This window comes from Zophobas morio, unplaced genomic scaffold, assembly GCF_036711695.1.
Source record: "Zophobas morio isolate AGI-343-1 ecotype UQ-CSIRO unplaced genomic scaffold, CSIRO_AGI_Zmor_V1 ptg000021l, whole genome shotgun sequence".
NCBI classification, from domain to species: Eukaryota; Metazoa; Arthropoda; class Insecta; order Coleoptera; family Tenebrionidae; genus Zophobas; species Zophobas morio.
In genome coordinates, this window is record NW_026972126.1 from 28,451,202 (window position 1) to 28,466,483 (window position 15,282).

The window sequence follows — 15,282 nt, forward strand, 5'->3', positions numbered from 1 at the left end:
GCCCTACACTTGCTCACGCAGTGGCGGCGTTTCAGTAGTGGGCGAACGGCGTTTTGTTGAGAAACCTAACCTCAATCCGAGCTTGCACGAACCCGGCCGATGAAGTTGTCACGTGGCGCGAAGACCTGCTTGATTTAATGTTTCATCGTGTGCGGAGAAAAATGAAAAAGTCGACTTGGAATGGCTCTTATCTCGCAGACGACTATACGATTTTTATTGTTCGTGTATTATCGTTTCAAGTCGTAATTTTGAACGACTTCTCGTTCTTTACTTGGCAGTTTGCTGGATAGTTTTAGCGGATGAAGATATTTCCTGACAGATTGTACACAATGTTTAGTCGGAAAAACGGCGCTGGGAGTGGCGGTTTAAGGGTGTTTTTGCACTGGAGAGTAGGGGGGTTTTATGGAACTGTTGCCAAGTTTATGACGGAGAACTAGCGCGGATTAGTGAAAATCGAGTTGTTTCGAGAGATAGCGAAACGAGTGGCGTTTTCAGCTGCAAATATAACGATAAAAATAATTAAAAAAAAAAAATTGTGAGACGCCACTGTTCGAAAAACCGTAATAAATTAGATGCAGCAGTGTTGTCACATTTAACGTAAAACATTAAAGCAATCAATACGACACTTCCATCGCCTATGAAAAATAAATCCGCCAATAAAGTGCCAACTTCATCCGCCGATCTAATCAACGCCCTGTCTACATCCGACAAACTTTTTCAGGTATGGACTCCTTTAACTAACCTCAAATTCCTAGTCACGTACACTAAGGTATGTTCAGCAATTAAAGGTGGTTTCACAGTTCTGAATATAAATTGCATGCAATGTTTGGCATTTCGCAATTAACCGATCAATGCTTGAGACGAAAGTAAAGCGACGTTCACACACTACTCAAACGTAACGAGCGCGTCTGTGTTTTTCTTCTTCATTTTTGAAATTTTTTTCGACGCCCCTCTGTTGTGTTTTTCTGACCACAGGCCTGTTTTTTCAGATGATGAACGTCGTCATTCGAATTTGCGTTTGAACGGTACGAAAACAAACACAGAAATGAATAGGGAATAAAAACACGATGGGGTATTATTAAAGTGATGTTTTCGTTGTGGAATGACTAATCTTAGTTTGGCATGTTATATTTTTGACGTTACGTGTTCTTTACCATAACCTTAATTACCCTGTAATTTCCCTGGTACAAGCGTGTATCGTGTGTGGTATACTTTAGCGTTTACTAAACGAGATTCTGCATGGTAATGACTAATGATGATGAGGTTAATGGAACGACGTTGTTATTAGTTTTATTGTTGTTGGTGTATTTTCGTTGTGGGAATGAGAAGGCGATTTTTTGTTTGTTGTAAGTAGATGACTAGGGTGTTTGACTGTTTGTTCGGTGCTAGTTGTCGTGATTTCGTATTTATATTTCAGAATTCTGTACTTTTATCAGTCTAGTGTGTTGGTTTTTTGGACTCATATGCATACTTTGGGTGGAATTTCGACAATTCGGGAAAGTTTATCAAAAATTGTCGATTGTTGAGGTTCCACTTTGGCCCTCCTTCGGCACCATTTTTCCATTTCTCTCACATCTGATCGCTTTCACTCATGTCGCTTGCGCCCCTTCGAAGCCCGCCCTAAGCTAGGTGTCCGCAGGTACCGTAATGAGCGTGGTGACGTCATCACTCAACCCCAACGGCCTGGAGTCGAACCCTGCCGTAATGATCTGCAAGCCCAAGCTGGAATTCTCTCCTTCGCAGGTGAACCTTGCCCAAGGCTCCGGCCAGACGTACACCACCCTGAAATCACCGAACTAAAGCTGCCAAAAACTCTTCACCAAGAACTGGAAAGTGCTCGAGTTTTGTATGTTGTATAGTACACGTAGCATATCGTGATTAAGTAATAATAATAATAATAATAATAATAATAATAATGTTAACAATAGTATTAAGCGAGCATCCCGTCAGACGGAGACTTCCAAGCGGCAGAAATTGCAACGCCACTGGTAGTAGTAACGACATATCCGGTCCCACTTGCTCAGCGTAGTAACAATAGCATATCTCACGTTGCAATTTTTGGTTGGCGACCCGGCTGATCGCGACGGGGTTTGAGTATAGAGGGCGCTGCCGTGCTCAGGCCTCTACAGGGTGTAGTGCATATTGCAATAGGGGTTAGGGACCAATCAGTATGCACAAATCGACGTGTTAGATGTTGTCAAACTACGATCTTTCGGCTTTACTTCTCAGATTTTCCCATTCTAAATGTATAAAAGATTATTGTTGAGAGTTGTTGTACAAATATGGGTCCATGTTGAATTTACAAAGTTTATTGGCGAGTTTTTAAGACGGGAGTCATTGTGTCACATATCTGTGTTTTCGTTCGGTTCTCGATTTTTTCTAACGGTTCGGACCAAGAATGTAATATACAATTGAAGGAAACTATAATCATTGTGATACACAGTTGCTAGAGTATTAATTTTTTTGTAAAGATATTGTAATCGCTGTATTACTGTAAATTACGATTTTTGGCCTTTGCTCTTATTGTAATGAAACGTAGATTAGGGACATTTTAAAATTATCGCTGATAGACCCGGTTTACCAGCGACTAAAGTAAAATGCTGTATGACAAAGAAACTATAAAGCGTTTATCTATTATAATAATAAAACAGATAGTATACTTAATTATACTGTTCTCGATCATATTATTGTTATGATTGCTGTTATTGTGGGCTTTTTTAAAATAGATTTTCTACCGTGGCCGATTGCTCTTCTGACTAATAGGACGTAGAAAATTTATTTTATCGGCGACGATGATAATGATGATTGAAATAATAATAATAAAACTTGTATTATAGTAATAATAAATTTTAAAAGATATTTCCATGTTACGAAATGATGCGACTTTGTTATACATACACATTAAGCATTGTAATAACAACACTAATTATTTCACCTTCTCACCACGTAATTATATGATAAGTTGTTGGATTCTTCCTGAACATGATATGAGAATTGTAGAAATTTCGATAAATAAATAATACAGGATTTTATCGACTTTTTCATTATTTACACGACCCCTCATTCATCACTCGATAGAATACTCCAAAACAAGCCACAGTAGCAAACGTACAATCTGTGCGGTGCCGCCATCTGTGGTACAGTAGCAAAACCTGCACCAAAAAAATGAAAGCTTTGGCTTCCGGAACTTCTTATTACTAGTGCGAAGCACAATTTAAAAAAAAAAACAGCCCCTTCAAAAAAATTTATGACAACGACGCTATAATAAACTTGTTTTCCTTTCTCGGGCAAATTCTCCAATAGGTGGAGAAAAAAGTTTTCAATTTGTTTTCTAAATTGTTCACTTGAGTGACTATTAATGGTATTATATCTAGTTATGATGACGTATCAGCAAATCAATTTTAAAGTTAATATTCTAAATTTTCTAAATGGTGGAAAATTAGTTAAATCTGCTTTAATTTCCGAGTGGTGAAACTGTTGGAGTAGCAGACTTGTATATAACGTCATATTGTTAGTTCTCGTATTTTTCCACTCCTTGAATTTGCCCCATCAGTGTTATTTTGGTACAGATATTGTAGATAAGCCTACAACAATACCAAATTTTCACAAGACCGACTTCAACTTTTAGAGATCTTTTTCACTACGAAAGTACTCATTAACTTCTTATCGAAAATTTCTACCAAACTCAAGTGTGAAATGTCGCACTGCTTTATCCCTTCTTTCAAACCACACTAAACTTTGTCTTGACATAACTTTGTTGTAAAATATGTTTCAGAATATCGGTGGCGATTTGTACATAATAGCATATGACGTTTATCCAGTTGATAAGATAAGAATTATGGGTACACTTATATAAGTTTGTAAATAACAAAATTGTATTCATATTTTGATAAAAAAACATGTTAGTCAGTTTAAAAGGTCAAGTTTGATAATTTATTTCTTTGTACCGAAATGGTTTTTCCCACGATATTTAACTGATGTAGTTATTTCAATTTTTATGGAAGTTCCAAATCTTCGCACCTTGGACACGATTGGAAAATTTCTGCAAGACAAATAGAAAAGATGCTCGTATTAATCCGGAAATAACTATTTCCTGTTGATGTAAACATCAAAATTATATGTACTAGATGGAGGAGACAGAAGTTTAGAAAAATTAATAGCGACTTCTAGGTGGTACCCCACTAGGGTTTTCACCTGCATTAAGTGTCAATAGTTAAAAATTTTTGATTATTATTAATTTCATTCGCTTTGATAAAAATACATAGAAACATTTGAAACCGGAAAAACCCAAACAGATACTTAAAATCTTCAAATAATCTCTAGTACACAGACGTAACTAGAAGATCAATAATAGATTGGAATTCCCTTCCAGGAAAAATTCTAGTGCGGCGACATTATTAGTTTTATAAAAGAGATAAAGTGCTGCCACTTTGACTGATAAACTTAATAAAATGATAATTAGGTACCACAGAGTAGTACTAAGGAGATAAAAAAATCCATGTTCGTCACAACATGACTTATAAAAGGATTAAAGCGTTTTGACACACATCATCGTTTATTAGGTGTCAGTGTGGATATATATAACGCTGTCTGAGTGTAGTACTTCAAAACAAAAGGGTTTTCCATTTCGCTAACGTAAGTGAAAGTTTCGTTAAAAGTGATCTTATTTGATAGTTTAAGGTATGAATTCTGCAATTCAGTTTTTTACATTAGCGCTTTCTCGTTTAGAAAACGGTTATTTTTCCTTTCCCCCCCCTTTTTTTTTTCTCCTTTTTTTTTCAATGTCTCGGTGTCTTATCCTTAATTAAGCACGTGACTTTTAGTGAGCTTCACTCATCCAATTTAAAATGACCGCAATCGCGCGAAAAATCGTCGACCTTAGCGGCGACACCAAAATCACCACCAACGTTGACGTTCTTTCGGAAATCTTCAATCACCCGGACCTCAAAGACAAACAAGTGTGTGTGGTTTCAATCACCGGTACTTTCCGCCAAGGAAAGTCGTTCCTCCTCAATTTCCTATTGCGATACTTAAACCTGAAGGTAAGTACCGAAACGAAGAACTGGACACCTCCAAAGTCGTACCAACTTTCAGTACAAGAGCAAATCACTATCGTCCGAAAAGTGGTTATCGGCTGACGGCGGTGACCTTTCCGGGTTTGCGTGGCGGTGCGGAAGCGAGAGACACACAACTGGGATTTTGATGTGGTCGGAAATTTTTCTGGCAAAACTACCGTCGAACAAAGAGGTAGCCAAAAGACGTACTTTTACACCAGAACTGATTTTTTAGTCACAGGTTGCTATAGTACTCATGGATACGCAAGGAACGTTTGATAATAAAACCACCAGGCACCATTGTGCAGCTATTTTCGCTATTAGTACTCTAATCAGTTCGGTACAAATCTACAACCTCAGGAACCAAATCAATCAGGCGGATCTCGAACACTTGGAAGTACGTTTTTGGAATTTGTAGGGCAAGCATCAACGGCAAATTAGTGCTTTTCAGGGTATGGTCAACTCGCGATGGATCAAAGTTCGCGCGAAGCGCCTTTCCAGAATCTTTGTTTTTTGATAAGGGATTGGCAGTACCCGTTTGAGGCCAGCTATGGTACTGAAGGGGGCCAACACTATTTGGGTCAGTTTTTGAACGCTGCAGAGCAACCAGAAGAACTGAGGAAGCAGAACGAGAACATTAAAAGACTTTTCAAAAATATCAATTGTTGTTTGTTGCCGCATCCGGGGGGGAAAGTTGCCACAAATCCCTCGTTTCAAGGACAACTAGAAGGTTAGTTGGTTTCAAAAGGAATTTATCGACAACTCGTGTTCTAGAAATCAGTGAAGAGTTTCTTCAAACCGTCGAAGCTTTTGTTCCTTCCATTTTAGCGCCAGAGAAGCTGGTTCCAAAAACGGTGAACGGGGAGACAATCAAACTTGGAGATTTGGCACATTTTATTCAAAGTTATTGTCAAAATTTTATGAATGACGATATACCCAAATTGGAATCTATGTACATGGTGAGTGATTCATATCAATATTTTTTGATACTGAAGTTTTTGCGTTCTGGAACAGGCCACTTCCACTGCACACTACAAAGTGGTACTAACAGAAGCCCAACAACTATACCAAAATACCATGAACCTTTTAGTCAATGAGACTTCAGACATTTTGGCTGATGTCAACTTGCAAGCACACCACACATTAAAAAAATCAGAAGCTATCGACTACGTCAAAAGCAAAAATATTATGGGAGACGAAGAAATAAAGAGGGCGTCTCTTGCAAAACTGAGTCACGTAAGTCATTTTGACCGTTAAAAATGTTTAGTTAAATTTTGTTTCAGGATTTGGATGAAATGTTCCTATCTTATAAAAAACTCAACCAAATTAAAATACAAAGAAAAAAGGATCTTGACAAGTTTAATAATGATCTTCAGTCCACGAAACAACAGTTTGACAACAAATTGGAAAACTATCAAGGGATTATCAAACAACAGGTTAAATTAGTTCTGCCTTATCAAGTTTCAAGTTTGATCTTTTTTTTTTGTAGGCAAGCACCATCGAACAATATTGTAAAACTCAACAAGAACTCCAGCAGCAAGTAGGAAATCTGGTTAATCAAGTTAACAACAGACCTAAAGAACAAGTACCACTTATCTGCAGTGTCATGTAAATTTGTAGAGTTTCATAGTCTTGAATAAATTTTTTAAAACAACCAAAGTGTGTTCGTTCTAAATGAAACAAACTTTCTAAGACACAAATAAACATACATAAAATTGCAGACGATGCAGTCGAGTAACCCTTGTGCCTTGAGACTCGTCAATTTGGACGGTACCCGAAAAATAACCACAGATCTCCAAGTACTGCAAGAACTCTTCCTGCAACCACAAATCAAAGATAAGCAAGTTTGCGTGGTGTCAATAACTGGGACTTTTCGTCAAGGCAAATCATTTTTGTTGAACTTCCTCCTGCGGTACTTAGATCTGAAGGTAAGACCAAACGGTTGGAAAATCCACCATTACCATTTTTCTTGCAGTATAAGAAAAAAATCTCAGTGGACAAAAACTGGCTGAGCGTGGGTGACAGCAAACTCACAGGTTTTGAGTGGAGAAGTGGCAAGGAAAGACACACAGTGGGGATTCTAATTTGGTCCGAAATCTTCCTAGCGGAACTACCTTCAGGAGAAGAGGTACCACTTCCTACCGGTTTCAAATTTCGTCTAATACTCTTGTATTTAGATTGCCATCATCTTGCTAGACACTCAAGGTACTTTCGACAACAAAACCACCAAGCAACACTGCGCTGCCGTTTTCGCCATCAGTACCCTCATCAGCTCGGTACAAATCTACAACCTCAAAAACCAAATCAGTCAGTCGGATCTGGAACACATGGAGGTACTTCTTTGGCTTGGACTCGATTCTATTCAAAATTTCAGTGCTTTTCAGGCTACGGTCAGCTGATTGCGGGCCAGAACTCTTCAGAAGCGCCGTTCCAGAATGTGTGTTTTCTGATAAGAGACTGGCAGTGCCCTTACGAAAACCCCTACGGGGTAAGAGGAGGCCGGAACTACCTAGAAGAGTTTCTAGACGCACCTGGACAACCCCACGAGCTAAGAAAACAAAACGCCAACATTCGAAGTTTGTTCAAAAAAATAAACTGCTTTCTTTTGCCGCACCCTGGAAAGAAGGTGGCCACGGAAATATCTTTCCGAGGTGAACTTCAAGGTTTGTTTTAAAAATACTTAGAATGATTTTGAATAATAATAATGTTTCGTTGCAGACGTCAGCAGCGAGTTTGTAGAGTCGGTCGAAGAACTAGCCCCCTTTCTTCTATCTCCTGAGAATCTAGTACCGAAAACTGTCAACGGTCAGAGGATAAAAGTCGGCGATTTGGTTCACTTTGTGCAAAGTTACTGTGAACATTTCATGACTGGAGATCTGCCGAAACTGGAATCGATGTTCCTGGTGAGTTCTATGTGAACATTTTTGTCAAAAATTTTGTTTGTGGGTTTATTAGGCGACGTCTGCTGCTCACCACAGCGCCGTTTTGGCAGAAGCAGAAAGTCAGTATAAGGCGTCAATGAATTCTTTAGTGGAGCAAGCAGAAGCCTTGGAAGAAATCCATCTAGAAGCTCAGCACAAACTTCTGAAAGCAGAAGCTGTTAAGTTTTTCCAAAGCAAGAACATGATGGGTGATGACGAAATGAAGAAAACGTGCGAGGCGAAACTCAGTCAAGTAAAACTTGCGTGTTTTAAATTCGTTTCACTGTTGATGTGTTTCCAGAGCATAGAGAACAGTTTTGTTGAGTATAGAAAAGTGAACTCTATGAAACTAGAGAAAGAACGACAAAGGAGAGAATTTGGGGAAAAATTGAAGAAAACTGAGAATGAGTTTCACAATAAGTTTGAGCAACAAAGGGAAAAATATGATAATATTGTGGAGCAACAGGTGTTGTCGTTATTTGTTTTTTTAATAGCAACAATTAATGTTTTTGCAGCAATCTGTTATTTCGGAGGCGCAGAAAGCACAAAGTGAACTTCAAAATAATGTGAAAGACTTGCAAAATCAGATCGATGATTTACAAAGAAATGAAGGAGACCCGATACTGAAGGGAATTGCTGAGATTGTACAGGGTGCTACAAATGTCGTTGCAGGAGTGGTGACATCGCCATTTAGACGCTTATTTAAGTAATATGTGGCACATAATAAACAAGCACTGTTGTAATTTTCTTAAAGTGTTTATTCTTTACCTTTTCCAATAGGAAAGTTACAAGAATAAAGTATAAAATGAGAGTGACATTTATGTCATAATTTGTTATGGATTATTTTTATTAAAATGTCATAACCAAGCTTTCATAAGCTTTTAAAAATGACGTTGGTTGACAAATGCCAGTACTTGTTGATCACGCTGTAGAATTTAATTAAAAATAAAACCTTGTGAGCAGTTCAGTTTGGATCAAAATCGCTTATATAGCAAAATTTGTATCATCGTGTGATCAACCAGACGATCTGCGAAAGCAAAACGAGAACATCCCAAATCTTGTAATTTTTAAAGAAACAGGATTTGATGGGCTGTACTTCAGGGGCGAGGGAAGGTCTGTCGAAATAATCTTCGACCAATTTTTTAGTTTGGTTAGACTTTTAGTGTCGAGCCTATGGGACATTAATCTGTTATTATATATTATTAAAACTCGTAAAAGCGCAAGAATCCAGACGATGCGCACTTTAATTTTCAAAAGTACTGCTCTAAAACACCACCTAACGATACAGTATACGTACTCATTGTATAAAAATAAGCAAAAAAAAATAACAATAGGTTGTAAATAAAAACTATCGGTCACAAGCACAAAAATTTCACTTTCACCTCAAACGGGGACTAGCACGCCGCCTTCGGACAACAACATGGCATACAACACTGGTAATTGGGGTTACAATGCGGATCGCAAGGAGGCTCCGGACACTCCACGCAGTCCGGATCGTCGTCATCGCACTCCACGTACTGTCCTGGAGGCATGTAGCTCATCTTGTGCACCGTGTTGTCCTCCATCCTCAACTTAGGCGGCTGGTACTTGGGCTTATCCGCCCACGGCGTCTCCATAGGCTCCGTCGGCTCCCACGGCTGGTACGACATATTGTGAATCGTCTTGTCGCTGATCTTCCCCGTCGGCTTCTCGATCGCGTTCACCGGGTACACCGGGTCCACGCGCACCGGCGCCACCGGCATATACGACAACCGATTCACCGTCTTGTCGCTCAGAGGACAATCGCTGGAGAAGAGATTCACTTGTGGACGGATTGCATCAGGGCGCGAGAACGGCTTCGGGACGTAGTCGTGCTTCTGCGTGGTGATATCCTGCATGGGCCCCTCCCCCAAGAGCCGGTGCTCGCACGGGTAGATCGGGCACGGCGGGAGCACCTTATGCGGAAGGTACGACATATTGTGGACGGTGTTGTCGGACATCTTGCCCTCTCCCACGCACAGGTTGTTCTCGGGGTACACGGGGGCGGCGCGCTCCGCCTCGGTCGGCAGGTACGACTTCCTGTAAATGGTGGACTCGTCCATCTTGGCGGCGGGCGGCAGGTACTTGCGCTCGGGCGCGTACGATTTGGGCCGCGGCGGCTGGATGTACTTGCATTTCTTGCGGGGGCGGCAGGGCTCGCAGGCGGCGGGCGTGACCACGGGCACGCACACCTGGCAGCAGTCGCAAGGGGGCTGCGCCGGCGGCGGCGGGCACGGGTTCACGAGTATCTTCGGCATACCGTCGGCGAGCACCGGGATGCAGCACGGCTTGCAGCAGTTCGGGGGACACGTCACGTTGGAGCGGCTCTTGCGGGGCGACCCCACGGCGTTGGCGCCGCAGGTTTTGCAGTCCATTTTGGAAGTGCCGAAAGTGAAATTTTGGTACAACGGATGTCAGAATTTTACGAATGGCAGGAAGGGAACGGACGCCCACTTGGATTTTATTGCATTATTTTTGAAGATTTATTAATTTATTACCTTAATTTAGGAAAGTTTTGTATGGAGAAAAGAAGAGAATTAAAAATTTGAAAGATATTTTTGCCTCTTTGGAATGCTTAAACAACCAGTACTCGAAGACTGGTGCTCCCCAGTAGGGACAAGCCGAATTTTAATCGAAGAAAGTCAAAAGCACCAAAAGCGTAGAAGTTTTCCAATACATGCAATACACTATTCTATCGAAAATCAATTCAAGTTTTTGTTGGCGTAAAACTCATTAGTGGAAAGAAAGAAGTCTTGAGAAATTGTTTTTAAAGTTTACTGAAATAATCAATTTCAGAAATTCTAACCTAACGTATGTTACTTGTTGAAGAAAAAACTTTCATATTAACATGTTTAGCGATAATATTTATGAATTCCGTCGTTTTTGCCACTCCATCAACATTTAAGTTCTTGAAAGGTTGTACCTATTCCTTTCAGCACTGTTGTAGAAAAAACCTTTTGAAAAATGGGCTTTGTGAGAACTTATTTTGAATTAAAACTTACGAGAAATACATATATACTTAAATAGTAGAACTTTATTGATATAATATTACAAACACCAAAGTACAAATACGTGCACGTGTATTGAAAACGCAGCATTCCTAAAACAACAGAAAAAAAATTGTTTCAGAAATCAAGATTAAAAAGATAAACTTCACTTGCGGTTATTTGACTATATTTCATTGACAGTCAGAAAAATGGTCAAATAAAGCAAATAATAATTAATATTCTTTAGTACTATTCGTGTCGAAGAACAAGGGACGGAAGAGCTACCTAGTCCAAAACTCATGTTGTATTGAGAACACCTGTTCAACAAAATTCCACGTGCTTTTGCCCAGTTTACGACACTCTGAACATCCTTCAAGGTCAAATATCCACAAGAGAACTCCAACCTAACAATTTCCCTGCTGCTTAAAACCGCGGAAATGTTTTCCAATGGATTATTTGCCAAATTCAAAATTTCGAAGGTACGGTTCTTTATAATATTTCCAGAAAAACTCTTGATTTTGTTTCCGTCTAAGTCCAGTTCTAGTTTAAATTTCAACGATATCCCTTCGAGAAAGTTTCCGATTTGAAATATCTTGTTGCAACTTAACCAAATCAACGCATCTTTCTCAAGAAAACTAAGAGCTCCATCTTGTAAGCTTCGGATGTGGTTTCGTCGTAAATCGAGAATATGTAGACTGGGTAGAGAAGAAAAGGCTCGAGAATTTAACACTTGCAAATTATTTGTCTCTAATGATATTTCACGCAATTTTGTCAAATTGAAGAAAGTTCCATCTTCTAAAGTTTCAATGAAATTATGTCTTAAGAACAAATTGACAATATCCAAATCTTTAAAAGTGCCGCTTTTTATTGAAGTAAGTGCATTAAACGAGAAATCGATCCTCTTCGTAACATTTTGCACAGACCGAGAAAAACATGTTGCTTCAATGTATCGAATAGAACCAGCACCAAAAACAATTTCTTGAATTCTGTGATCAAGATTCATCATGTCGCAACACAATTTAGGAAGAAACTGTTTATCAACAGTGATGGTCACTCCATCGAAGTTGTCCAAGACTTTAATAACGTTTGCGACGACGGTTTGACTTGTTATAGAGGCATTAAGTAACGTGTACTTTAAAGATGGTGCTACCCGGTAAGGACAAGCCCGATATTGATCGAAGAATGTCAAAATCACTAACAACGTACAAGTTTTCCATGACATGATGTGCACTGAAACGCAGTGAAACTCTTTCTGCACAAAAGCGCTGTTCCATCTAAAATCAATTAAAGTTTTTTAAAAGTGATCGACTTTTCATGAAATTCAAGTTGATTAATTTTTAAACAGAACAGTCGACTAAAAAGTGTAACATTAATTGCACTATTAAGTGGAAAGCAGGAAGTTTTAACGAACTTGCTCAACACCGGTAATGATTAACATTTGATAACATAATCAATTAAATAAAAAAAATATATTGAAGAATATTACAACCACAAATATGATATACAAATATGCAACAAACACATTATGAAAAAAGAAACTTTTTTTTCAGAAATCAAAACTAAAAATATACACTTCATTTTCTGTTCCTTGCCAATTAGGATAAGGTAAAGACTACTAACATATCGACTATATTTCATTAACAACCAGAAAAATGCTCAAATAAAGCAAATAATAATTATTGCTATTTAGTGCCATTCGTGTTGAAGAACAAGAGATGGTAGAGCTGGCTAGCCCAAAACTGATGTTGTATTGAGAACACCTGTTCGTAAGCAACAAAATTCCACGTGCTTTTGCCCAGTTTACGACACTCTGCACATCCTTCAAGCTCAAATATCCACAAAAGAACTCCAACCTATCAATTTTCGCGCTACTTAAAACCGCGGAAATGTTTTTCAGTGGATTATTTGCCAAATTCAAAATTTGAAAGGTGCGGTTCTCTACAATATTTCCAGAAAAACTCTCGATTTTGTTTCCGTTTAATTCCAAATTTAGTTTAATTTTCAACGATATCCCTTCGAGAAAGTTTCCGATTTGAATTATCTGGTTGCAATTCAATGAAACAACCGCATCTCTTGCGAGAAAATTAAGGGCCCCACGTTGTAAATTTCGAATGCAGTTGTGCCCTAAATACAGACTTTGTAGACTAGATAGCGAAGAAAACGCTTCGGAATTTAACACTTGCAAGTTATTTTTCTCTAAAGATAACATACGCAACTTTGTCAAATTGAAGAAAGCTCCATCTCCTAGAGTTGCGATGAAATTATCACTCAACCACAATTCTGCGATTTCCAAATGTTTAAAAGTACTGCTTTTTATTGAAGTAAGTGCATTAAACGAGAAATCGATCCTTTCCATAACATTTTGCACAGACCGAGAAAAACATGTTGCTTCTATGTATCCAATAGAACCAGCTCTAAAAATAATTTCTTTAATTCTGTGGCCAAGATTCATCATGTCGCAACACAATTGAGGAAGAAATTGCTTATCGACAGTGATGGTCATTCCATCGAAATTATCCAAGACTTTAATAACGTCTGCGACAACGGTTTGACGCATAGACACATTAAGCAATGTGTACTTTAAAGATGGTGCTAGCGGGTAAGGACAAGCCCGATACTGATTGAAGAAAATCAAAATCACTAACAACGTATAAGTTTTCCATGACATGATGTGCACTGAAACGTGGTGAAAGTCTTTCTGTACAAAAACGCTGTTCAATCGAAAATCAATTAAAGTTTTTGCTACAAAAGTTACCTAAAGGTTGTCGACTTTCCATGAAATTCAAGTCGATTAATTTTTAAACAGAACAGTCGACTGGAAGTGTAACATTAGTTGCACTATTAAGTGGAAAGAAGGAAGTTTTAACGAACTTACTCAACACCGGTAATAATTAACATTTGATAACATAATTGATTAAATAAAAAAAATATATTGAAGAATATTACAAACACAAATATGTTCTACGAGTGTCAAACCAATACAATACATATCGTTTTAAATTAAAGCGATTACTTAACACAATGGTACTTTTTTCCTAGAACTGCTCAGAAGACGTTAATAAATACAAGCTTCAATTTCCGCCACCTGGCAATGAGGAGAAAGTACCGTTACTGATTCAGTGATATATTTGGTTGACAATTCCAAAAATGTTCAAATAAAACAAATAACTGTAAATCAAAGCATCTCGTGCTGCTGTGCAAGAAATGGGCTGATGACCTCCATCAAAACTGATGTTGTATTGAGAACACCCGTTCAAATACAACAAAGTGTTATGTCCTTTTGCCCAGTTTACGACACCCTGAGCTTCCTTCAAACGCAAATATTCACAGGAGAATTCCAACCTTTCGATTTTCGTGCTACCCAAAACAGCTGAAATGTTTATCAATGGATTATAAGCCAAATTTAAAGTCCCAAAGGTGCGATTCTCGACAATATTTCCAGAAAAGGTGGTGATTTCGTTTCCATCTAAGTCCAAATTTAACTTAATATTCAACGGTGTTCCTTCGAGAAAGTTCCCGATTTGAAATATATTGTTGCAAGTCAACGAAACAGACGCACTTTTTGAAAGAAAACTAAGAGCTCCATGTTGTAAATGTTTAATGCGGTTCTGGTGTAATTCTAGATCTTCTAGCTTGGGTAACGCAGAAAAAGCTCGAGAATTTAAAACTTGCAAGCGGTTTCTGTTTAAAGCTATAACTCGCAGTTTTGTCATATTTAAGAAAGCTCCATCTTCGAGGGTTTCGATGAGGTTGTTAGTTAACACCAATTGTTCTATCTTCAAATTTGTAAAAGTGCCTCTTTTAATTATAGTAAGTGGGTTACTTTTGAACTCGATATTTTTAGTAACGTATTGTATTGACGCAGAAAAGCATGCTTCTTCTATGTATTGAACAGAACTAGAGTGAAAAACAATTTCTTGAATTTCTCGAGTGAGATTCAACATTTCACAACATAATTCAGGAAGAAATTGGTTAACAACATAGATCGATTCTTCGTAATTATCCAAGACTTTAATTATGTTTGTGACGACGGTTTTCTGTAATAGTCCCTCTCGAGAATAATTAAATAACTGATATTCTAAAACTGGCACTTCCCTGTATGGACAAGCCAAATTTTCATCCAAGAAAGTCAAAAGCAACAAAAACGTAGACGTTTTCCACAACATGACGTGCACTAAAGCGCAGTAAAACTGTTTCTCAACAAATGCACTATTCCATCGATAATAAATTAGTTTTTAAAAGTGTTTTCTGAAAAAGTAGTCAACTTTTACGTGAAACTCAAGTCGTAATTTTTAATGGAAA

The 15,282-nt window shown here is 38.3% G+C and overlaps 4 protein-coding genes across 8 annotated transcripts in view; 3 read left to right on the forward strand and 1 right to left on the reverse strand.

Moving 5' to 3' along the window:
* The window catches only part of LOC135132797 (potassium voltage-gated channel protein Shaw), a 61,121-nt gene extending 58,089 nt beyond the window's left edge, over positions 1-3,032 (forward strand). For 2 of the 5 annotated variants that reach the window (XM_064060998.1, XM_064060999.1), the window contains 2 exons: positions 990-1,025; positions 1,640-3,032. In XM_064060998.1, the coding sequence (XP_063917068.1) occupies positions 990-1,025; positions 1,640-1,800 (197 nt within the window). In that variant the 3' untranslated portion in view covers positions 1,801-3,032. Of the gene's footprint in view, positions 1-721; positions 770-989; positions 1,073-1,639 lie in introns of those variants that run through there. The other 3 variants (XM_064061000.1, XM_064061002.1, XM_064061001.1) reach the window with 3 other exon arrangements.
* A 1,490-nt stretch (positions 3,033-4,522) lies between these two features.
* On the forward strand, positions 4,523-8,722 carry LOC135131926 (atlastin-like). The gene is made up of 9 exons (XM_064059791.1): positions 4,523-4,635; positions 6,776-6,982; positions 7,030-7,182; positions 7,232-7,387; positions 7,429-7,717; positions 7,773-7,957; positions 8,010-8,228; positions 8,277-8,441; positions 8,491-8,722. Exons 2-9 carry the CDS (start codon positions 6,779-6,781, stop codon positions 8,683-8,685), a joined length of 1,566 nt encoding a protein of 521 aa, XP_063915861.1. The 5' UTR covers positions 4,523-4,635; positions 6,776-6,778; the 3' UTR covers positions 8,686-8,722.
* LOC135131927 (atlastin-like) lies at positions 4,598-6,713 on the forward strand. Its single transcript, XM_064059792.1, has 9 exons — positions 4,598-4,680; positions 4,824-5,042; positions 5,095-5,247; positions 5,296-5,451; positions 5,496-5,784; positions 5,829-6,013; positions 6,069-6,290; positions 6,338-6,490; positions 6,544-6,713. Exons 2-9 carry the CDS (start codon positions 4,848-4,850, stop codon positions 6,664-6,666), a joined length of 1,476 nt encoding a protein of 491 aa, XP_063915862.1. The 5' UTR covers positions 4,598-4,680; positions 4,824-4,847; the 3' UTR covers positions 6,667-6,713.
* A 477-nt stretch (positions 8,723-9,199) lies between the features above and the next one.
* Positions 9,200-10,505, reverse strand: LOC135131928 (stabilizer of axonemal microtubules 2). Its single transcript, XM_064059794.1, has one exon. The coding sequence runs from the start codon at positions 10,366-10,368 to the stop codon at positions 9,370-9,372; it is 999 nt and encodes a 332-aa protein (XP_063915864.1). The 5' UTR covers positions 10,369-10,505; the 3' UTR covers positions 9,200-9,369.
* Positions 10,506-15,282: the final 4,777 nt, after the last annotated feature.

Excerpts from the sequence above, each read along its gene's own strand:
- LOC135131927 (XM_064059792.1), top strand. The coding sequence starts at position 4,848 with ATGACCGCAATCGCGCGAAAAATCGTCGACCTTAGCGGCGACACCAAA. Across the intron at positions 6,291-6,337 it reads CTCTTGCAAAACTGAGTCAC|GATTTGGATGAAATGTTCCT; the intron begins GTAAGTCATTTT and ends ATTTTGTTTCAG. Across the intron at positions 6,491-6,543 it reads AAGGGATTATCAAACAACAG|GCAAGCACCATCGAACAATA; the intron begins GTTAAATTAGTT and ends TTTTTTTTGTAG.
- LOC135131926 (XM_064059791.1), top strand. The coding sequence starts at position 6,779 with ATGCAGTCGAGTAACCCTTGTGCCTTGAGACTCGTCAATTTGGACGGT. Across the intron at positions 8,229-8,276 it reads GCGAGGCGAAACTCAGTCAA|AGCATAGAGAACAGTTTTGT; the intron begins GTAAAACTTGCG and ends ATGTGTTTCCAG. Across the intron at positions 8,442-8,490 it reads ATAATATTGTGGAGCAACAG|CAATCTGTTATTTCGGAGGC; the intron begins GTGTTGTCGTTA and ends ATGTTTTTGCAG.
- LOC135131928 (XM_064059794.1), bottom strand. The coding sequence starts at position 10,368 with ATGGACTGCAAAACCTGCGGCGCCAACGCCGTGGGGTCGCCCCGCAAG.